This window comes from Corvus hawaiiensis, chromosome 10, assembly GCF_020740725.1.
Source record: "Corvus hawaiiensis isolate bCorHaw1 chromosome 10, bCorHaw1.pri.cur, whole genome shotgun sequence".
NCBI lineage: Eukaryota > Metazoa > Chordata > Aves > Passeriformes > Corvidae > Corvus > Corvus hawaiiensis.
Genome location: NC_063222.1, coordinates 18775228 through 18798288, shown reverse-complemented (window position 1 = coordinate 18798288; position 23061 = coordinate 18775228). Strand labels below are relative to the sequence as shown.

Below are 23061 nucleotides of genomic sequence, written 5' to 3'. Positions count from 1 at the left end.
CCCGCGCCGTCTCCGCAGCGCCCCGTGTCCCGTCCCCGCAGCGCCCCGTGTCCCGTCCCCGCGTTCCCCGGGGATGATCCCCGGAAGAGCGATCCCGGGAGGGGCGGCCCCGGCCCCGCCGCGCAGGCACCCGCTGGGCAACCCCACGAGGCCCCAGAGCGTGGTGGTTACCATGGAGACGGGTGGCGCACCCCGGTGAGGGCAGCCGGGACCGGGACCGGGACCGGGGACCGGGGGAAATGAGGGCAAATTCCGGTGGGAGGTTGAGGGGAGCCCGGGCCGGGCTGGGCAGGGCGAATGAAAACCGGCCGCGGCGGTGGAACGAGCCGAGGAGCCCGAAGAGGCAGCGCGGAGGGGAAGAGCAGCCCTTGGTGTTCGGGGTGGGCTCCGGGCCCTGCCCGTCGTCCTCAGTTCTCACCCTGAATCAATGAATCCTCTCGACATTTATTTTACTCCCGATATCGCCTTGGAGACAAAAAGCATATTTCGACACTGAAATCCCTGTAACCAAGTCTCACATTCCTGTGTTTTCCTAACTAAGATCTAGAAGCGTGTACTTGCCTATTTGCCCACGTCAGGGTTATTCGCTCCTGATTTCTGTCACTTCCCTCACATTGCCAGAAATTCAGGTGCATTTTCAGAGCACTTAAAATGATTTAGGGGAAGGAAGGTGAGGGGAAGGGAAACCTTGAGGAACCTTGATGTTCCTCTTCCCTTTCTCTTTCCTTCTCTTCCCATACCTTCCTTTCCCTTCCTCTTCCCCTTCCTCTCTCCATTCCTCCCCTTTCCTCTCCTTTTCTTGCCCCTTCCCCCCTGCCCGCCCCTTTTTTTTCCCCCAAATCAGCACCTTGCTGTTCTAACATTTCTAGCAGGAGGCAGAGTTGTGTAAGGCCACACCTATTTTGCTTTCCAAGAGCCCTTTCTTTGGTAAAAATGAAGCTATTTGTGATTTCTGGCTCAGCTGCTGCTCCTGTAGATATTCAGAATTTCTCTTTGCCAATCACTTGCCAAACAGAGCTAAAGGAGATGTGACATTCTCAGCTATGCATTTTCTCACTGGAATTAACCAGAGTCTCTTTGTTTGACTACCAGGAATGCTGCACAAAATGCTGCTCTTGAATCCATTTTCATTTATCAGGCAGCAGAGTGGGAGAAATGTACATCCAGAACTCTCACACAGCAGAGGGAGTTGCAATCCCCAGAGGAACAGGAAGCCAGACCTTTTATACAGTTGTTTTAAAAATTATTACTTGATATGTTTTTCTTTCCCTTTAGATCAGCAGGGAAAGAATGTCAACCAAAACTCATGGGGAAAGCTGAATCCTTCACATACTTCTTCCCTTTTTTTTCTTTTGCTTTTTTTTTTAAAGTATTATTAATAGAGTTTAATGAGGGAGTTCAGCAAACACAGCAATGAAGGGCGATGCCAGTGGATGATCTGAGGGCACTGTGTTGACACTAAAATCCAGAGCAAGCAGCTCATATTTGTAGTGTTTCCTAATGCCCCAGACAGTGGTTTCCTTCTCAATTCCAAGTTAACATAAGCCCAGGCCTTACTGGCTTGGCACATGGATCTGCTGAGCAAGGATATGGATATAAGAGAAGATATACAGGAGGAGCAAAGCAGCAAAGGAGCTTTAGAGAAACATTCCAGCTGCCAGCTTTCTTAAAACATATTAATATCCCGAGTTAATTCTCTCCTGGTCAGAAGCTGCTGATGGAAAAGAGGAAAAGCTGTTGCATCCTCCTTTGTTTCCAAATAAGTCCCTTTTTCCTATGAGAGCTGTATGTGTTATTTCTTCTTCCAAAAATGCCGCTGTAATCATCTGTCACAGCTATCTCCCAACACATCTTTTTTCACCATATTTTTAGCATTAGAACTCCACATGTAATAGATTATTTTTAGGTTGTTTAGACTCAAAATATGGATCATGGATTGCTGAAAAAGATAAAAATGGGTAAAACATTGAAAAATATTTTATTAGTGCTTGTTGACTGGAGACACTGTCTGACTTTCTTGATGTAAAAACACTGCATCTCCACTTCTATTATTGATTTTAAGGTTGAAAAGGAAAGTGATGGGTTTAGTGTATTATACAGATTATTTGCTATTTTTTTGTTAATGCTATTATCAGATTCCTATCTGAAGTTGTTACTTTTTTTTTTTATAATTAAGATAAAAGAGAGAAAAAAAACCTCAGAAGCAAAGGGATGAAATCAGTTCCTTCTTCGTCCTAGGTGACCATCAAAAGCCCTGCTCAGAGGAATTAATTAGGTACGTGGGTACAAACAATACAAGTATAGTGAACATATTGATAATATTCAGAATCACTACTTTGCTGTTATCTTTTCCTGCCATGATTTAAACAAGCTTCTTGAAATAAATCAGGGTGCCTCTACCATTACCTTGTCTGAAAGGCTGTTCTGTATTTTCATCCATTCAGGAGATAGAAACCTTATCATAATTGCCTGGCTTAGAGGAAATTACTCTCCTTTGACCCAGAGCAGCATTATCCTTTAATTTAAATACCTCTGTCTCTCCCTGGTATCTGCTCTTCCTATGGATTTACTGAGAGCAATCCCAGTCACTACCCCATGCACAGTTTCTAATCTTATCCCCAGGGAGAGCCATGTCCTCTTACAGCACATTTCAACACATGTTGCATTAGACAGCTTCCTGCAGCAGACAGGGACACCAGGAAATAAATGTGAGAAATCTGAGTTATTTTTGTTTGGCTAACCTATTCTGTACTAACAGACATCAAATAAGCCTGCACTTAAAAGTGGCCTTTCTTTACCGCCAAGTGAAATTAACTTCATGGTCCAACTGTAAATTACATATTTTCTTCAACAAAAACAACAAAAAAGGAGGAAGACAAATGATAACAGCTTCAGAGAGGTTATAGCAATTACGCATTTTTTAAAACACTTGCTTATGAAATATCACTGATTTCCAGTGATCCAGAGCACAGCTGCATCCAAGCCTCTTTGATTTTTATAGAATATGGCCATGTCTTTTCCTAACAGGGACTGTCCGATGTATTTCCTTGACATGCTTACAGGTTGGACTGTAATATTTTGCAGGCTTAGGATATGCTTATGCAAGCGTTTTACAGATGGCACAAATCCAGTTGTAGATAGAGCAGCCAAATTAAGATTTTGTTAGTGGCTGTTGATACTTCCATTGCAATGACCCTCAGGATCTCACCCATCTGAGACTGCAGTTGTGCTACGTGTTGTACAAGAAATACCTGGTTTGTATGTACAGGGTTGGAGGGATTGTCCAATAGCGTATCAAAACATTGACATTTTCAGAGAAATTCTCCATTGTTGTGCAAGTGTTTTCTTAGGTACTTTTGGATTAATAGTGAATTTCCACCTTTCCTTATATATACTTTTACAATATTCCAACTGTAAGTAGGCAAAGGAGTGCTTAAGTATATGTCAGAGCAGTTTCATGTTTGAAATGCAAGTTTAAATAACATAATACAGAAAGTTAAAGATTGTTTACTTAGTCCAGGTATTGGTTCTTGTTTAACTTTCAGCATCTTAAGATGGTAACAGTTCCTACTGAGAGGGGACTGGGATCATAGAAGTGTGAAGGCTACACATTAACACTGAGGAATGATTAGAGCATGAAGGTTCACCATCTGAGACTTTATAAGATATGGATTTATTTTTTTTCTTTTAAAAAGGCTCTTCTGTTGTTTCCCAAAGTCCACTATGAACCATTGCTCCCTGCTGAACTGAATAATGAGGCACCTCACCCAGTTTGTGCCCTCCATACTCATTCCTTTCTCAGCCTGTCTACCCAGATCTGCTGTAGGAGGGACCAGGACCTCTTTGTTTTGCAAAAGCTAAACATTCCCACTGTCCCTGAATGCAGCCATTAGCAGAGCACATCTCCTCTTATAAACAGTGGATGGAAGGTTATAAACAAAGCCAGGGAAGTATATGTAAGGCTGCAAATAAGGCTATTTCGGGTCTACCTTTAGTTTCATCTACTGTTACTGACATTACTAACACCATAGCATTTTTTTGATTGGTATCTTTTATCTTTGTTCCTCCTAGCAAGAGCACAGAGACTAAACAAATGGAAAAAATCACTCATCTGGAAGCTCTGATGTTTAGTGCTGTGCTGGAGAACTGTGTGGATCAACTTGCAATTCTTGGATATATCACGCCAGTTTCACATGAGGACAAGACACAAGTCAGCCATGTATGTGCCACTGCTTAAAAAGATGTATATCATATCTTTTTTTTTCTTTGTCTTGGTTTTATATCTTTTACCAGCATTTTAAAAAAATTAACTCAAATATATTTTCTGTAAATGCTCCATGACTCTTGAGTGAAGAAACACAATAAAAGTGACCTAATTTTAATATTTGTACTGCAGCATCACTGAGAAGCTTTGGTCAAGGCTTTGTGCAAAGGACACTACTGATCCAAGATGAGGTTCCTGAGATTATAATTCTAAAATCTCCGTGGGTAGACAACAAGTAAAGAATTGGGGAAAAGGAAGCAAAACATCTGTAGGTTCTTATATAGATACACAGCTCTTTTTAAAATAGAAATGTATAGGTTATTTCAAAGTACTCAAAACCAGGGAAATTCTGTTCCTCTCTAAGTCCATGCCAAAGTTCCTTTTGTTCCCACAATGTATCAAGAAAGATGCACCTCAAAATATAGTAACTACCCTCTCTCAGTGATCATTAATTATAATTGATTTCTAATAGGCATCATAACTAAGACAATTGGGCAGAGATATGAAGAACAGAGAAGAATTCCTAATGCTCAGGCATTTCCTCAGTGGAGGAAGGTGTTGTGACATTTCTGGTAGCTGTTAAGACACAGGAATCAGGATGGGATCATCCTGAGGGGTAAATGGCTCTACGTACTGTGGACTATAAAAGACACAGCAGGCTCTTTCCAGTTTTAGCAGGTTTGAAGCCTTTTTAAGATGAACTCATGAAAAAAAATACACAACCAGGATGGAAATAAAAACTGAGATCTGAGTTTTGACATTTAAAGACGCTCACTCTGTCTAATGTACCACTTAAGAATGCCAGAGGAAGGAAAATCATGTTTTTCTACGTGTTTCCTTTCCATATTACCTCTTCAAAAAGCCCATGGGCAAAGCAGCAGCAGCAGCTGGAGTTACAGTGAATTTCAGGGCGGGAACGATGCTGAGACTGTGCCATAGAGGGCACTGTTCCCCTGAAAGACTCTTGGGAGCTGGCCTCATCCCAGAGGATGCTTCTCCCTTTCTTATGTGCCAGCAGCAAAACACAGAGAAAGAGCATATTTCTGGGACAGCAGGAGTTGTCCTCTTCAGCCACACAGACTCAGGGTGATAAACCTAACGAAGGTACACTTAAATTATAGAGAAAACACCTTCACTTTTCTCTTCAATCACAGAGGCTCTTTTTCACCGAGTCACTTCTTAGAACACAACTTTCTCACAGGTTATAAACCCTACTTGTGTTCTTAAAGATGTCAGAACAAATCGAGAAGGAAACAATTAGAAACAAGAAAATGGCTTAGGGAGGCTACTTGCTAACTATGGTGCTCTGTAATTTTCTACTCCTCCCTGTTTCTCAGTTTACATTTGGCTGGTTTCACTGTATTTGAAGAAGATCTGTATTTACAAAGCACCCTGGAACTCTGTCAGTCAGACAAATCAACAGCATCTTCAAAGACTGAGATCTAAATTTCAACCGATGACATTTTTGAGAGGATTAATCACAATGTTGGCCAGCACCTCACTGATTTTCCAGGTTGGATGCTCTTGCACATTGCTTCACATAGTGCATGCCGTAGAGGGAGGCAGCCTTTCTATTTGCTGAATTTTGGGCAACAGACAAGCACTTAGGAGACTACACAGATGGTGACACATGCACTTTTCAAACTTCTTGCTTTTACATACTTATTTGTTGATGATTAGTGTGTAAGTTCCTACTGTTTACAGACAACCCAGTTATTGCCTGTCTTGAACTTTTCCAGACATTAAAAAACATATACCAGAACATTCATAAAATCTACATGATACTAAAACAGTTTGTTTGCCAAAATTAGTTCTTTCTGAAGTACAGCCATCACCAGCCAGCTATTTAAGCCCTTTTTTTACTAATTAACAATGCAATTTTCATTGGTCTGTGTATACTTTGCATGTGATTTGTTTAATGTAAATTTAACAGTCCAAAAATTAAGCATGTAGTCACTTAGTCTCCTTCTCTAGTCACTGATGAGTCAGACACTGCCAGAGGCTGATCCATCCCAATCCAGAGTTGTCCAAAACACTCAGCATGAAGCAGCCCCTTGCAATGCCCTCACTAACTGCACCAGCACCTTAGACAACTGACAGAGCCTTGCTTGACTTGCATGACAAGTAACTTCTTGGAAGTACTCCTGGCATCCACAGCTGCTGCCCTGACCACTTGTTTTTGCTCTGCCCACTCTGCTCTGCTGGCACAAATGTGTGTGGGGTTGTGGAAGGATCTGGACTGAGAACTGGTGCTGCTAAAAATAACTTTTTTTTTTCCTTTTTGCTGGAAAATGTTTCATCACAGCGAGTTCTCTGTCCGCTTCCCCAAGCAGCTGGGGTGGGGAGCAGGCAGCTGCAGACTGGGATGGGGCTGGCAGGGACTGTGTTAGCTGGAGTCAGCAGTGCTGTTATGAAGTGTTCAGCCACAGAAATGCTGGTAAGCAGGCAAGAAAATGTGCCCTTTTAATGTCCCAGTGTATACACCTGCATTTTATCCATGACACATAAAGCAGAGAAATTCCTAGAAGCAAGAGCTTAGCTGATTTTATAGTGTGCTTTTGTATTTTTGGGGGCTTTTGCTTTTTGAATGAAATTGTACTCAATCACAAGATACCTTTCCATGAAGAAGAGAGCCGCCAGTATTTTGAATTTCTCCTTTGAATTAATGTTACATTTTCTCTGCTGTTAGTCTCAAAAAACCTGCTAAGCAGATAGCAGACAGAAAGTCTATCACCTTTATTTCCACACAGCTCTAGTTATAACAATAATATTGTAGGGAAAGGTTGTGGTGACAGGCAGTGGGAAATGTCTAAGATGGAGAGAAGAAGGAGGAGAAACAGGCTAACAATCTTCCAGTACATAAAAACTGGTGCAAAAAAAGGAGGGAATGACTTGTTTGCTGTGCCTACAGAGACCAGGACAACAAGCCAGGGGTTCAAATGCTGTTGAGGTGACAAAACTTTCTTATGGTAAAGAAAGTTGTGAGGTGCTGGCACTGACAGGAGGGTGTGTAGTCTCCATTGCTGGAGGTCATTTGGAACATGTCAGATTAAGAACAATCTGAACAATCATCTCTTGGACTGGATGAATTCACCTTTTTAGGCCTTTTTTAATCCTGTCACTTTAGGAGTTTTGAGCCCATAAACTTCAATGAACTACACTGTGTGCTCAAAACTGACCAACATAAATGTTTCTGATCTTCCACTCTTTGCAGGATGTAACATGCACTATCAGCTACTCTCAGTATAGCTTCATTCTAGTTTATTACTCATTTTCCTTCTCTCACATAATGTTGCAGAGGGTTTATTTCTGCTGTGTAATGTACAAACAGGTCCCTCTTATTCCCTTTTCCCTCTTCCCTTATTCTCTTATTTTCCTTATCCCCTTTCATTCCCATCCAGGAAATTAAAGAAATGATCCAGGAGGAGCTGGATATTAACTCCCCAGAGCTTACATCAGCAAAGCAAGAGAGTGGGAAAACAGTTACCTCCACGACCCTGAAAAGCACTGAACACAAGCAGCAGCAGGGGAAAACTGAAGATCAAAAAAACACCCGTCATCCTTCCAAAAGCTCCAAGAAATGCCCCACTCGGGCTGCACAGAAGCTCAGAAAAATTTATGCTGACAGGTGAGTGAAGCACCTGTTGGGGATGGTTAAAGCTGTAAAGTTCTCAGTCTATCTCTTGAAAGCAAAAATGCAAATTCCTCGCTCTCCCACTGCCAGAGTACATCAATGTCTGTCTGGAAGGAGTTCCTTTAAGGGTAGCAGTAGTATCCTTCATAGGCCATCTAGTTCTGGCCTTTGCTTGCCTCTGGATGCTACCTAATGACCAGCAGTTTATTTTGAATGGAGCTGTAAAACATACCTCATTGATAATGGTTGCCTGGGTGGAAATCATGCCAGGTACTAATCAGTGCTCATGTTCTGGTACCTGGAGTCAGATTCCCTTAGCAGGTCTCACAGGCAAAGGGAGATCTGAGCCTTGTTTTTGAACTCAGTCATTCTGCAGGGCACACAGCTTCTGTGGCAGTTATAGCCATTATAGAACAGGTAATGTATATAAAGACTAAAGATTTTCTTTCTTTTTTAAAACGAACTTTATTCACCTAATCCAGTGCCTTGATTTGCAGAAATACCAGCAGCCTTTGGTTTGAAAGAGATTATAGAGCTGAATGTTCAGTATGCGTTTTTCTGCATCCTGGCTTCTCTCATTTCATGTCATTTCAACAAAAGGCTTAAAGAAAATTCTAACACAAATGAGGCAAATGCAGCTAAAATGTAAATGCCACATGCATCATGACATTCAATAAACTGGACAAGCCCACGTATTGCATCCCCAAATCTCATTTTCCAAGATCCACCTGTCATCACTACTGCAGGCCAGTGGCCTTCTTCCTAATGGCAACACTGTCTGGCACAGCACGGATATGTTTGTGCCTCTTTGCAATTTCCCAGAGTAGCATGCAGGGCAGCATTTTTAAATTATAAGCTTCAACCAACTCCTAGTACAGAGCTCTCCGGACGTACAATAAGCAGATACCATGGGAGAAGCACTCCTGGGTTTGATAGGACATAAGACCAGAAAAGGGATCTTTTATTTCCTTACATTTTACTGTAAACAGTAATGGATAAAAGTGCTAGACACTGTACTATCAGCACCTGTAAAGTATTGTTGTGTTCCTTTTCTTCCTGGCAGGCAGTATGCAAGTGATGTAATTACAATCACTATTAAAAAGATGGAGGAAACAGGAACATTTAGTACCCTAACAGATGCTAATGAGAGAGAGAAGGCAAAAAAGAGCAAGCTTTATGACATCCTCATCAGGTCAGTGTTGTGTTCAGTTCTTCCCTGTTTAAATGCTGCAAGCCGAACCCATTCCCACTCAGTACGTGCTGAAAAGGAAATAAAACCCAACAAAACCAAAATACAGAAGGGATTCCACTTTTTTCATCTTGAATTATTCTGTTTGCTTTACAAACTGCAATTTTTCCCCTTTGGAGAGAAACAGTGGATGGGTCTGATACTGATGTGAGCTAGGAATGGCCTGAGCTTTGACCACAGTGGACAGCAGTAGCTGCATTAGTGCAAATGCCTCACTTCAATTAAAACATAATGTGATGTAGGAGCTCCTTGATCTTTAACTCCTGTCCCCAGTGAAAGTCAGAGAATCTGTTCAAATCAGGGCCAGCAACATATGGCCTTTAGGTTGTCTGATGCCCAGGAGAATCTGCTCTGACCCAATATGCTAATAGACTCCCTTTTCCCAGCAGAAGTGAGGGGTTAGCACAGATGGTGACAGAGGAGTTGTCTTATTTAGGGCTAATCCACCAGCCACTGTACTGTAGATCCTCTTCTGTCCCAAATCTTTCAGAGTACACATTTGTTATCATCTCAGCTCAAACTTTTGAGCTCTAGAGGTTTGGTGGTTTTTTAGCATGCAAAGCTCTGGTCCAATCCCAAGACTGTCAGAGAGAATCACAGTCATCAGACAAGTATTTAACCACTTTAAAGCTACCTCAATGTAGCAGCTCGGGCCCATCATTGAGGGTGCACAGCAAAGCTGCTCTAAGTCATGATTTGTCAGGAGTCCAGCCTACTGGAACAGCTCCTATGGTGGCTCAGGGATCTGCTTCTAGGGCAAATCCCCAGCTTCCAGTGGAATGTGTGACTTCAAGTATGAAACCCAACTCTTCCACTGCCCAAAACCAAGGGATTTATTGTTTATCCGTGGAAGGGACAGAAAGCAAGAATGACAGTAGCAATTGGTTGTGTAGTAACTATCCAATACTGAAAGGTAGAAAAGAGCAGACAAATTATAATCAGAAAGGACATAATCCTTTTTGTCCCCTTCTGTCAGTTATATCTAGCCACTCTGTTGTACTATACATTCTTTGCATGGAATGTACTTGATCTGTCTTTCAACATAATAAATACTTGCCTGGTTTTGTGTAAATACACTTTTCTAAAAGCCATCTGCAGTGAGACGACGGGGACTCCTTATCAGGAGCTTTTGTTCATCAGTCACCCAGATAAGGACTCTGAAAATGAAATGTAAGTGTGATTGTAAGGTTGGGATAGGATACAAAGTTTCAGGGGCCAACTGTAGTATTTACTGGTTTTAAAACTAATCATAAGCATAAAAGCTTAGAGGTGCACTCTGAGTGAAATAAGATAATAATACCTAGAACATTTACTGCATCTGTTTTGTTTTAGACAGATGAACCCCTCTCTAGCTTTTGGTCTTCACTCAGATCCCTTTATGGAACTCAGAACCAATGGCAGTGTTCTTTGGCAGATTTTAAGCCTGATATGAAAGAAACATTCTCCATACACATAAAGACACAATTTTGCACTGCTGCTCAGGCTTGCTTCTGCCTAGAATCAGGGGCAATTTTGCCTGAATGTAGAAACTGTGACCCAATGACAGACATCTTCCCTCTCTGCTACAGGAATTGCATCATCCTCAAATCCATTCCAGGCTTCCAACAAGAGCATCCCGTTTTTTTGGCTTATTCTCCCTTTTGTTCCCATCTGCCTTGCTCAGTCTGTGCACCTCTTCTTTCAGGATTTACTGAGCAAGTCAGTAGTTTTGGTGAGAAGTCTCTGTTTATCTTACCACAATGTATCAGGAGACAGGAAATTCCCCTTCTAGGTAAACAGCTCTTGTCTTTTTTGATATATTCAAGTGATTGTATTTTCCCACTTCAGGGAGGAAAAAGGAAAGAAGGAGATAAAGGCACTCCAGAAACAGCTGCAAGATGTCAAGAAACAAGCTGAAACAGACCTTCAGGTGAGAGCACTTAGCACTGGGCATCTTGCCATGGGGAAGCCTGTTAGCAAGCTGGCCTCTGCTGCCCAGGAACTAGCACTTGGAGACGCCATGTCCATACATATTGAGCCATCACTTAGGAGTGTAGAAGTAGAATAATTACAATAAAGATTTGTATTTGGAATAAGCCCACTAATGATTTTAAGAGCAGTGTCTGATGATTTTCAAATGGGAAATCAAAATGCTCATAATCATGAGACCATGGTCAAATTAGAATATCCCAAAAACACTGCTGGGAGTGACAAAGCACAGATATCTGCAATCAGTAAGAAAGAGGTTATCTGCAGATAACAGTATCTAAGGTTCTGTCATACTCAGTCATGACAGATCATCTGGCACAGAAGGAAGTGTGCCAAAGAGAGTGAGAAAGACAGACACCTATCATAGGGACAGGCCATTTTTCTACCTACATTTTCATCTGGAGAAAGTGTCATTCTATTAATCTATTTTTCTAGGCTTCCAGACATCAGAAAATCCCGAACATGCCTACACAAGGGCAGATCAATGTTATTGCACATATGCTGTCAACTTAATCTTTCTGGAAAGCTTCAGCCCTTCTGTCTGCATCATGCAAATGGTGTGTGCATGCACAGTAAATATGGGGCATTCTGGAAATGTCAGACTTGCTACACAAGTACAGATCAATTGAATGACTTATCACCGGTCACTTTGATGCTCATCAGACAGCTCAGACTTAATGCTCACTCAACATGGAAACATAGCCTTGCCTCCTGAGGCAGGAGATGTGTGATAGCAAACAAGCAGAAGGCAAGCTGGGGCAGAGCTGTACAGGGGCTGGGGGAAGGAACAAGAATCTGACACTTGGTTCAGTAGTGAGCAAGAGGACAGCAAGGGCATCTGAGGAAAGAATTGGTGTCACTGAGTTTTGTCTTTGGACAAAAGTGTGGACAGTAATCAAGCCAGGGTATCGCTGGCTACAGAGAGGAATTTTAAGCCCCAGGCATGCTGGTGAAGTTTGGTTTGTAGAACATGAAGGTTTTGTGTTGGCAGCCTGGATGCACATGCTGTAGAAAGTTTAATTGTAAATACAGAATGGCTGTAAAAAATATGAAGGATCTATTTGCTTCTCATACTGTCCCTTCTCAGTCAGAGTCTGATGGCTCCTGGGAAGTTCCTGCTCTCCCATTCCCCAAGCTGGTGAATGTGATGAGGTAGTTCTCCTTCTATGTAGAGCTCTTCAAACCTCACCATGTCCATGCACACAATATATGTACCCAGTCCTGGTTTAATGCCTTCCCAAGGGCTGTAATCATCCTGTTTTGTACCAGCAGCAATGTCCTGGCACTCTGCACACACTTCTCTGTGTCCTGCCCTGCACCTCTCCTACCTCCTGTGGTCATAAGAAGGTGTGTAGCTCCCGTGCTGGGAGGGGGCTCTTCTCCTTGTCCCTTCAGTGCTAATTCAGTTCTTGGGTTTTGCCTTGTCAAGTGGGATTGGCACTCATCTGGGATTTTTTTTTTTTAAATATTAGAAGCTTAAAAGTCCTTTTCTGAGCTTCCTTATAGTTTCAGCTTTGATAACAAATCAAAGACAAGACTACTTTAAAGTACTGCTTTCCTCCTGTGCCAAAAATAATGGTGTCTCACTGTGTCTCCCAAGGGAGAATAATTTCTCTTTGCTTCATATGGGATTTTCCCATAGGCAGTTTTACAGACACTTGCATGATTTGTCACCTTGCCAACTAATTAAAAATAAAAACACAGCTTCGCTGACTTTGGAGTACTTTCAACAACAGTAATAATGCACAGACCTGTAAACAAAAGTCTACATGGTTGAGAAAACAAAAGCGAGCAAATGTAATCCTGGAACCAGAAAAACATGGCCTTTGTCTCACTCATGTTGCTGTGAATTTGTATTTTCAGCCTTTCTACCTCTTAATAAGATTCTAATTAATAGTGTATTAGCCTGCTTAGCTCATTTTTCTTTCTAATGGAACACAAATCAAATGCTAAATGTTCTTCTTTATTTTGTTTTCTTTTCTCTTGGAAAGCACTGATGTCTCTAAAGGAGCTGAAATGATCCATCTGGTTTTGTTCTTACCTCTCTGTGCAGGAGCAGCATTGGTAGCTCAGGTTTGGCTGCAGGGGGTCTGTTTGCTGCTGCAGTGTTCATTTTCTAGTTTCTATAAAAATTCTCACTTTCTCTGGTTTCCTGGACAAGTAACAGCAGTCTGTGCAGGTTTTGAAACTGATTAGTATCATATGGATTATGCATCTTAACATAAAAATTTAGAAATGTAAACTTTAGCATTCCTGCATTGCTCTTCACCCCAAAGACTTTTTACCTCCTGTAGATTTTGTGGTGTACTCATGTCATACATGCATGCAAGTAGTGGTGTCATTTTATATCAAGCAGTAATGTTACAGCTACCAAACAGACAGAAGTCCCAGCCATTGCACCACAGTACCAGAGAAAACAGGTCTGTAACTTGAATTCTTTGTCAGTTGTCATAACACGCCCAGATCCACTGTATCAGTGCACCACTCAGTTGTGCTTTTAGTAGTAAGATTAAAACCCACCATATTTCTTCCCTTTTCCTCTCCCAGGAGGACAAATGCATCAGTGGAGCATTCTGTGAAATGGTGCATGTTTCTACTGGGGATATGCACAGAATGATTACAGTAGAAGGCACAAGGTTGTGATGGTCCTGAGCTTCACTGCTGGCAGAGCCCCAAGGAGCGCTGCAGGACCTGGAGCACTAGATCCAAACCTGGCTCCAGAGGGGCAGGATTTTCCACAGGAGCGCTGCTGCCAACAGGTCTGCTCCCTGTGCCAGCAAACTGCCCCTCCTGGGGCTCTCCTGCAGCTGCTGGGATTGGCGCTGAGCTGGCTGAGGGCTGCAGAAGCCGTTCTGTTGACACCGGGTGACAGCCAGCCCTGCTGTCCCTTGGGCCCAGACATTCCTTCAGGGTGTTCTGGAGCTGGGACAGTGATGCAGGCAAAGCCTTATTGAAGTGCCTGCAGGGCTGCCTGTTGTGGTTTATGGGGAGCGAGCCCAGGCTGCAGCAGGTGTGTGGATCCAAGCACATCTCCAGGCCCTGCAAGCTGAGATGCTGCAGCTGCCAGGAAAAGCCTTGAGCTCTGAGCACTCAGTGTGGGAGCAAGCAGAGCAGGGCCCTCTGTCAGCACAGAGCACAGCACTCCTTCCCCTGCCAAATGGCAGCATTGGACTGCTGGAGAATTCCTCAGACTGTTTACTCCTGTGGGCTATTTTTGTAACCAGCTGTATTTTATGACTAAACACTAATTGCTGTGGAAGAGCTGGGAGATCTTGGTGGCACTTACAAGAGAGATAAATCAAAGTAACTGAAAACACAGGAGTGTGGATAAGGTCTCCAGCTAAGTGCAGCTGCTTTTGCAGCCAAACAGCATCTGTGGGGCAGACTCCTGTGGCACCAGGTGACAGCAGACAGGCCCCTGGGCTGATGTCTGTGAGCTGAGAGATCAGAGAAAATCACCTTGTTTACCTGCTTGTGAAGCAGACTGGCTCCTGACAACTATTTCCTGGGTTTTGATCTTGGTCTCTGCCAGTTTTCCGATAGTTTTGGACACAAGGGATGATTTGGTTTGGCAGATTCAACGCTGAAGTCATCCCAAGTAAGCAGCCCAGAGATTTACTGCATCAGCTATGAAAGCATTCCGTGTCCTGGTGTGGACCTTTGCTATGATAAACCCGAATGAATAAATATTAACTCATTTTCCCAGTTACTGTCTCTGAAGTTCAGGGGACAGCACACTCTGCAGATGGTGCCCACAGCTTGTGGGCATTTACTGCTGCGTTTGCTACCTGCAGCTAAATCTCAAACATGCCCCAGCTCTACAGCACCAGGTCCAGCAGCAGGAGCTGCCCTCACGCCTGCAGCCGGCTTTCCCTGGCCAGGCAGACGCTGCTGTAAACCACCAGTGGGTTTTGCATTTCACTTCCCGTCTGCTTTGGATTGTGTAACCAAGCCCCCGGACTCCCCACCTCTAACCAGGATGTTTTACAACACCGCAGACCAAATCCAAACCACAGACATGCCATTCAACAGAGAAAACAACAGAGCAGATAGGCCCCATCCTGGACCCTATCCTAAGGCCCGGCGCACTTGAATCAAAAGTGCTTTTTTCTTTACTAAAATGTGAAATGAAAAAGAAAATAACTTGGTGAGAAGTTCATGCTCTGCCCCAACTCTCTTGAGTACTTTGTAATCTAGGCTGAACCCTTCTTTTCTGTCCAGTTTGCAGATCTTTAGCAGATAGCAGTAACACACTGACATCAGAAGTGCTCGACTTTCCTGAGCCTCAGTGCCACAGAAAGTTGTGGGTTTGTTCTTTTTTTAAATTAGCATCCCCTCAGTCTCTCTGCTGGTACATCAATTTAGACACGAGCCCACTATGACCCAGAAAGACAATCTCAAAATAGAGTGGGGTACACTCACATCCCATGACTACTGACCAGGAACACAACTCCTCCAATGGCCACCAAAATTTCATGCCAGGGATAATAAAGGCCATGACCAGAAACCTTAATAAGGCACAAACAGCTCATATCTGTAGCTGTCTGCAGTCATATGATGATATGGCCATAAAAATAGTATCTAAAAATAGTGTTTGAAACCTTCAAAAACATGTGAACACCTTTGAACTCACAAAACAGCACCAGCCAAGGGCCCCACTTATCCTGAGCCTTATAAATGTACTCTACTCTTCCTGTGTATGCCAAGGGGTTCAGAGGGAAGGACTTTCCTTTTAACTATTCCAATCTCTTCTTATAAGGAAACCTTTTCCAAATGAGTCATGCTGCAAGGGCTTGCAAACACAGCCCTATTGAGCTGGCTTCTTCCTGTGGCATTTTTCCATGTTTACACAGCTAAGGAATGTGAGGTGCTTCAGACACAAGATATGTGGGCTTCAAAAAATGCCAACACTTTGGTATTTCATCTTCAGCTGCAGAGGTTCGGCTGATGAATATCAAACTCACCACAGCATGGCAGGGAAGCAAAGAGAAAGGCTGTAATGGAGCTGTTGGGTGCATTCACATCGATCTTGCATAATTACACAGGAAGCTTTGATGACCTTTTTAACTCTACGCAGAAGTCTTCATTTTACAGGCATTTGTCCCAAGTCCCAACCCCAGGGTAATGAACCTTTATCTGTTATTCAAATAAATTAGTTAAAAAGGAGTAAACAAAACAGCAATCCCAAATCGAGCAAATGCACTTTGCTTCCTGAGCACGCTCCAAAAGCTGGACAAACCACTCAGGATTCTGGCCTATGGGATAACTCCAGGGAACAGAAAACTGAGCTTTCTGTCCCAGGAAAGGCTCAGCTCTGTTGCAAAGCAAACGCATGGGGAGAGGCTGGGAGCTCATAGCCAGTTTTTCCTTGACACTGCCTCCTTGCCCTGGGTGTATGTTTTCATAAAGAAGTGGGCAGCATCTACCTGGTAAGATTTCAAGAAAGAGCTGTTTAAAAATATGAGCAAGTCAGGATTAGATTTGCACCTGTTCCTAAGGCTGCGTTTATACAGTTGCTGCATAACTAGAAAAAAATAAATCCAAGGAATACAGTATACTTTAGGATAACAAACTTCGGCTTTTGTGGGGCTGAGACATTATCCTCCTCTTACAGATGCTCACTCACTGAGATGGTCTAATCCAAGGGGTTAGTAAAAGTAAAGCCTAACTTTAAGTGGTTAAAATTATTTGGCTGTTTTTCATATTTATCCTAAGCATGATTGAATACATTTTTGGACCAGAGAGCAGAAGGCCTGCCTTCTTGTCCCACTCTGTTCCTCACCCCACCGTCTCCAAAGGCAATCACTCCTTGCTGATGGGTTTATTGCCATCTGTATGGGTTATAGATCAAACTAACCTTTGAAATGCTCCTTGAAATGGAGCAACATTCAGGGAAAGTGTGAAGCCTATAGCTTTGTCTCTTCTGACCTTATCAGGGAGTGGAGAGATTAAGAAACTCTGAGCTGACCTCAGACTCCAGGCTTGCTTTTGTGCTGCTTTTGTCTCCATTAGGACCGAGATAACATCATTGATCGCCTCAAAGATAAGCTCCAAGAGAAGACGGCCAAATTGAACACAGAGAGCTACTACATGAAGAAAAACACAGATCTCCAGATCCAACTAACCCAGAAAAAGTGCAGCAATGCAGAGAATGCCCTGGAGAAGGAAATCCAGGTAAGCCCTTCCCCATGGCCCATACTGGAAGGCATCTCCATCTAGTAAGGGAAGAGCCCTCCCTGGCTCCCCAGATGCCCTTTCTGCTCTCCATTATAGTCACCAGCACAACTGTTTGAACTGGATCAGGAAACTCGTCGGGGTTAGACACCTTTATCTCTTCTACTGTTTCTCTGTATGATCCTGCAAACAGCAGCAACAAGGATGGCATGGCTTTAGGAGACTTAAGGGAATGCTTAAAGTAATGCTGTAGTCAGAAAACCAGACCCAGAAGTATATCCAAAGGGGTTGTTACAAGGGTATTTAGCAACGCAGGCAGCCTGAGCTCCCAGCAGTGCCCCCAGCAGATAATGCAGATAGAGCTGCTTGTGTGACCATAAGGTGAACTGGACTAGAAAACTGTTCTGGTTTTGCAAACATCTTTTTTTGACTTATCAAAGTCTGATCTAATTTTCCCTTTTTCATGGATGGCCCAGAGGCAAGGACTGCCTCGGCTAATTTTATCACTGGAAAAAATCTGTGGACCACACAGACCTCCAGCACTTTTACTCAGCTTTCAGCAGCAGGGTGTCTACACACATACACGCCAACATTGTCTCTCACGTGTTCTGCTTGCTCTGATCACAGAATTTGAAGAGCAAAACTGATGAGGAGATTCAACTCCACATGGAGACTGAAAATTTCCTCACGCAGCAGTATCAGGTATGTGTGACTGTCAGCTAATGCTTAAAATAACAACCTATAAACACTAATCATCAATTAGTGCCTAAAGGAAAACAGTTATTGCTCCATCAAATGTATCAGGTTCATGACCACTGCAGTTTGAACGATTTGTAATCCTCAAATCTTAATTAACCCACCTCTCCAAGACTTGGGATTTGCTACATATAGATATATTTCCTTAAAATTAGGGTTCATGTAGTGAATGACATTGTTTGTTCAGGTGTTACGGATTTTTCCTCTCTCAGATGTATTTGGCTAATTGGAATTTAGCTCCTTGGCAGTAGCTGGGGCTCCCAGCACCCCAGTGAAGAGCCCAAAGCGAGGGCAGCAGCTTTACAGACCCAAGGGCTGCGCAGAGGGGAGGGACACTGAGGAGGGAATGACACAAAATGCCAGTTCAGTTCTGCCTTATCTGAGGAAGAATTGGGGTTGGATCATTGCTAACCCACAGGTATTGTACACATTTTCAGCAGCATGAATGTCCTTGTGGCATTGATTCAGAGATTCAGAGCATTCCCATCATTAACAGTGAATAACTTTACAGTGAATAATGCTGCAAAGCCTCTCATAAATGGTATGACAGGAAGAAAACCTGGACTACTGCAGGGCACCTGACGTCACTGCCAGTACAGAATTTAATAGGAAATAATAGATTTTTAAAAATGCAATTTGAGTGCAAAGCAGTGCTGGATTTTGTGAGCAACTGAACAGTGTGCTCTGTACCCCAGAGCCTTGGTCTGATCAATGCTCCCAGTGGGAGGACTGCCCAAGTACACGCTGAGCCTGGCTGACCGCCAGCAGCCGGCCCAGCAGCAGCCCCTCAGTGCTCAGACAGCAGCTGGTGGCTTTGCAGGGGCCCGCAGAGAGGAGGATGACCATGCCCTCCATCTCCCTTGTGTGTCCAGCTGTGATGCCGTAATGAGATTGATGCTTTTCCTCAGATTATTTTTCCATGGAAGCAATCATGGTGGTTGCTATGGAGAAGTTATTGCTGAATAGGAGGAAGTCATCTGGGTGACTGTTTCAGAAACACCTGCCCTATTCATGAGTGACACAAAGCCAAGTTCACAACCTGAAATAGTGTGAAATGCTGTCCCCTGGGACCTTATTCCTGGTGTGCTGAGCTTAATCCAGAAAGTGGGTAGGGAGTCAGGCAGAGGATAAAAGCTTTCCCACTGACACACTGTGCTTTTTAAAACCCCCTCCTTCTGTATACACACAAAGAATGGCTTCTGGCTGCCACTTGCTTCATCAGGACTGACCGCACAAAACTAACCCTGCAGTAATTTATGAGTAGTCTTAGGGGTTTGATCTGTTCAAGATGAGAAGAAAACACTGACTATGCACAATTTACAGGACTTTCACCACCATCCTGAAAGCAGACCATGTAATAGTAGCAAGTCTCTCATCTGTGCATGCTTTGCACCATGCTGAGCACCACTCTCTCCCTATGCAGAAAGTGGAAGAGAAGCTGGAATACTGGATGGAGAAGTATAAAAAAGACACTGATGCAAAAGACGAAGAACTGGATGATCTAAGAGCATTAAAGGCAGAAAATTTGGAAACAATGCAGAGATTTGCCAAGGAGGTAAGACATCAGGAGCATCTCAGTGTTCAGCCATGCAAAACTGCGTTGGGCTTTTTCCTACACTCATTTAGGTAAGGAACCAGGACCATGGAAAAAAATTAGTAATTTTGAGGCACAGGTTGTGATTATAGCACTGGTCCTGGGAAGACAACGGCTGAGATGTCATCTTCTATTTGCCACCTGTGACATCAAGGAGGGATGATGATGATGTTTCCCCTATAGCTATTTTCAAATACCAGCAAGTAATGAGAGAGCTACTGACAGCCTTTGTGAGGGGCAGAGGTACTGTCCCATCCCATCAGTACGCCTGCTCCTTCTAGCAAGATCAGGGTAAGACAGGCTGAGACTGGAAAAGGCAGCTCATCCCTTTCTGCAGACACACATTCCCAGCTGCACAGAGCTCTGTTATCACGGAGCTGATTCTGGGTAGAACCATTCCTGCCCCACTGGGTTCTTGGTTAACTGCTGGGCTCTGATCACAGCGGAGCAGCAGCACAGAACAAAGAGAAGTATCTAGAAAAATGTGTGTTTTAAAACCAGAAGGAATTTACTTGTAAACATTCCTACTGTCTGTGGGTCAGAGATGATGGGACTGAGCTGGGTGTTTCCTGGCTTGTGGGCTCATTTTTCACTCTGTACACTGTCATTTCAGTGTCCCAAGTGTGTTTGTACATCATCTGCTGCTTAGCCTGGGGGACCAAGTGTCCTCCTCACCACCAGCTGTTGCCTGGGAAGCCATCAGCCAGCCATTTTACAGGGATCAGGGGGTTAATTACACCCAGGCCGTGAGAGGTTTCACTTTGGCAGCAGCTCCAAGCAACATTTGCCATCTGGATTTAGGAAAGATCAAATAATGGAGGTGGGGGGGAAAGTCTCCACTCACACATTGTCCCTGGGCTGCCCCGGAGGTCCCTGGTGCACACAGACACCACAACCCTCGGGCCTGAGCAGTCCTGGCAGGGCTGTGGGAAGTGTGTAGCAAGGATGAGACGTGTAGGCAGCAGAGGGGAACAATCCTTGCACCAGGGTCCAGGTGAGCCTTGCCCTGGCAAGCAGCTGGACACAGTGAGCCCGAAGGCTGACCTTGCAGTTAAGGGGATGTGTTTGTCATGGCTTTTGCCACCCCTGTGCTTTCTTGCAGTGCCTGGAATTCCAGGCAACCATCACCATTGACAGGTCAGACAAGGAGGCCAAGAGAAAACAAATAGAGCGGGAAGCCCTGGAGCTGAAGAGCGCCCTAAAGGTAAAGTGGAGCAAAGCTGAGGCAGTGCTGCTCCAGCAGCAGCTGAGAGTTAATACCCTGTGCCATGGGCTTTGTCCAGGCAGAAAACAGCCCAAGAAAGCTGGCTGGTGTGTGGTGGCACAAGCAAAAGACAAAGCCTGTTCTTTTTGCTGGGGCACACTCAGAGGCAGCAGCTGGCTGCAGGTTTGAGATGGGAATGAAAGGGGAGCAGCCAGTCTCCTGCAAATATCACTGCCCAGGTGATAGAGGGGGGTCATGGGGCAGTGCCCCTGCTTGTCCCTTGCCACCAGCAACAGCTGCCCTCAGCCCAGCTGTGGATGCCTTTGGCACAACCAGCACAGGCCCAAAGGCTGCTGCCTGGCCTGGGGGTTCCCTTCTGTGGCTGGGGAGCACAGGAAAGACTCTCCAGGCATTGCGCTATACCAGGTACCCCAGCAAGTGACTTCCCCTCAGGCCTCTCTCTCTCACTTCCAGGTGCAGGCGTGGTGGAAAGGTACAATGGTCCGCAGATTCCTCGGCCCCTACCAGGAGCTCGAGAAGTATTTGAAGGAAAAGTCAGCACAGAAAGAAACAGGGAAGGAAAAATCTGGAGCAAAGAGATAAGTAAAGAAAGTGGCCACAGATGTGCTCCAAGGCTGCTGCTGGGCAGGGCACTGTGGTCTGTCTGTCTGACAGGACAAAATAAACCATGTAACAGAGCTTGGGCAATTCTGGAGAACACAGTTCCTGCAGAAACAGTTATGGTGAAGCTGCGCTAAAGATCTTAAAGCTGCCCTTGTACAGCCTTTTTTCCCAGCAGAAGGGATTTGCATCAAAGCAGTGAGAAACACTCTATCCCCTGCGAAGTGCTTTATGGAAACAAGACAGTGGGAGGTAATCCTGTTACCATCCCAGTAACTCACCAGTGTGGGATGCTCTGCCCCCAGAACCTCCTCTGCAGCCCCCAAAGCACCAGCTGTGGCTCTGGGTCAGGTGGGGAGGCCAAGGCACCCCCAGCTGGGCTCTATCTGTGCTCTCCCTGCCACCAGTGCTGGCATCAGGTCAGCAGGGGAGAACATGGACAGTTTGCAGTGTAAACACAAGTGCAGTCAGAGCACACAGGTTTCCATTCCCACAGTCCTGCACAGTGTCAGTGCACAGACAGAATAGCTCCAAATACCCCCTGACCAAGGGGAGGAACAAGGGGAAAAGGCAGCCAGCCATGCTGCCTGCAGGAGCTGGTCTGTCACAGGCGTCCCCACCGCCCTGGCCAGTGCCACTGTGCAGTAGGATGGGGCTGTAGGCAGGGAGCAGAGCTGCTTTTTAACCAAGAGGGGAATCCCTGCTCCTGACACCACTGTCAGTCCACATGCAGGTCTGTGCACAAAGCCTTGCAGCTGAGCTGCCTGGTTTCTGACTCTCCCACGTGGGAAATGATCTCAAACCGTAGTCTGCTCTGCTCTTTGTGAGCAGCCCGTGCTGGCCCCATCCAAACCTCCTCATGTCCGATCTGAACTGAGCCAAAAGCTCTAAAGTTCATGTGAGATGGCTGAAACCATGAGCAGAGAGCCTGTGGCCCAGAACTCTGAACAAGGGGCTGGTGCCTTGTCAGGCAGACTTGACTGTCAGGGGAGTGTTTCAGATGCTCCAGACAAACTGCATTAGAAGTGCCAGTGTTCCTGCTGGAGCACGGACGCTTGCTTGAAACCTGAACACATTCCCTCACTTCCCATGCTCCCCATGCAGGGATCGCTCCAGTTCGGTGCTGGCAGGAACAGAGCCAGGACTGTGCTTACACCCCACTGCAGGAAGCACCTCAGTGCAACTGGGACTTATGTTCCTAATTTTAACTCTTCCTTTTCATGCCCTGCTGACTCAGTATATTTTACCACAGACCCGTGTTTCCCATATGTGATGGGGGTGTTAACAGGTGACCTGCTTGGGTGGAAGGAATGAAGTTGATCATAAAACTCTCCACAGGCTTTCAGCTAAGGAAAAGCAGGATAAGATGGCAGGCAGCAGAGCTCTGCTGTTTACATCAAACTCCAGGCACACTTTAGTAATGCAACCAAACAACTGAAATCTGACGCATGGTCTTGGCTGGGTTGCTCTTGCTTCTCAGCAGAGAATGAAGCGGCTCTGGAAACACAGAGGCAACAGTGGAACAGGGTTTGCTATTCCTGTGAAGTTGGGGCGCTAAAGCTCAGGTTCCAACATGAGGCCACTGCGGGGTGGCGAC

At 44.6% G+C, this 23061-nt stretch overlaps 1 protein-coding gene across 1 annotated transcript; it reads left to right on the top strand.

The window, feature by feature from the left end:
- Positions 1–106: 106 nt before the first annotated feature.
- IQCG (IQ motif containing G) lies at positions 107–23061 on the top strand. The gene is made up of 11 exons (XM_048315054.1): positions 107–195; positions 2177–2275; positions 4072–4219; positions 7666–7892; positions 8962–9090; positions 10975–11056; positions 17128–17289; positions 17917–17991; positions 19469–19600; positions 20742–20843; positions 21318–23061. The coding sequence occupies exons 3-11, from the start codon at positions 4094–4096 to the stop codon at positions 21444–21446; spliced, it is 1164 nt and encodes a 387-aa protein (XP_048171011.1). The 5' UTR covers positions 107–195; positions 2177–2275; positions 4072–4093; the 3' UTR covers positions 21447–23061.

Coding starts and splice junctions, on each gene's coding strand:
- IQCG (XM_048315054.1), top strand. CDS start 4,094: ATGGAAAAAATCACTCATCTGGAAGCTCTGATGTTTAGTGCTGTGCTG. Junction 11,057..17,127: donor AAGCTGAAACAGACCTTCAG/GTGAGAGCACTT, acceptor TGTCTCCATTAG/GACCGAGATAACATCATTGA. Junction 20,844..21,317: donor AGCTGAAGAGCGCCCTAAAG/GTAAAGTGGAGC, acceptor TCTCACTTCCAG/GTGCAGGCGTGGTGGAAAGG.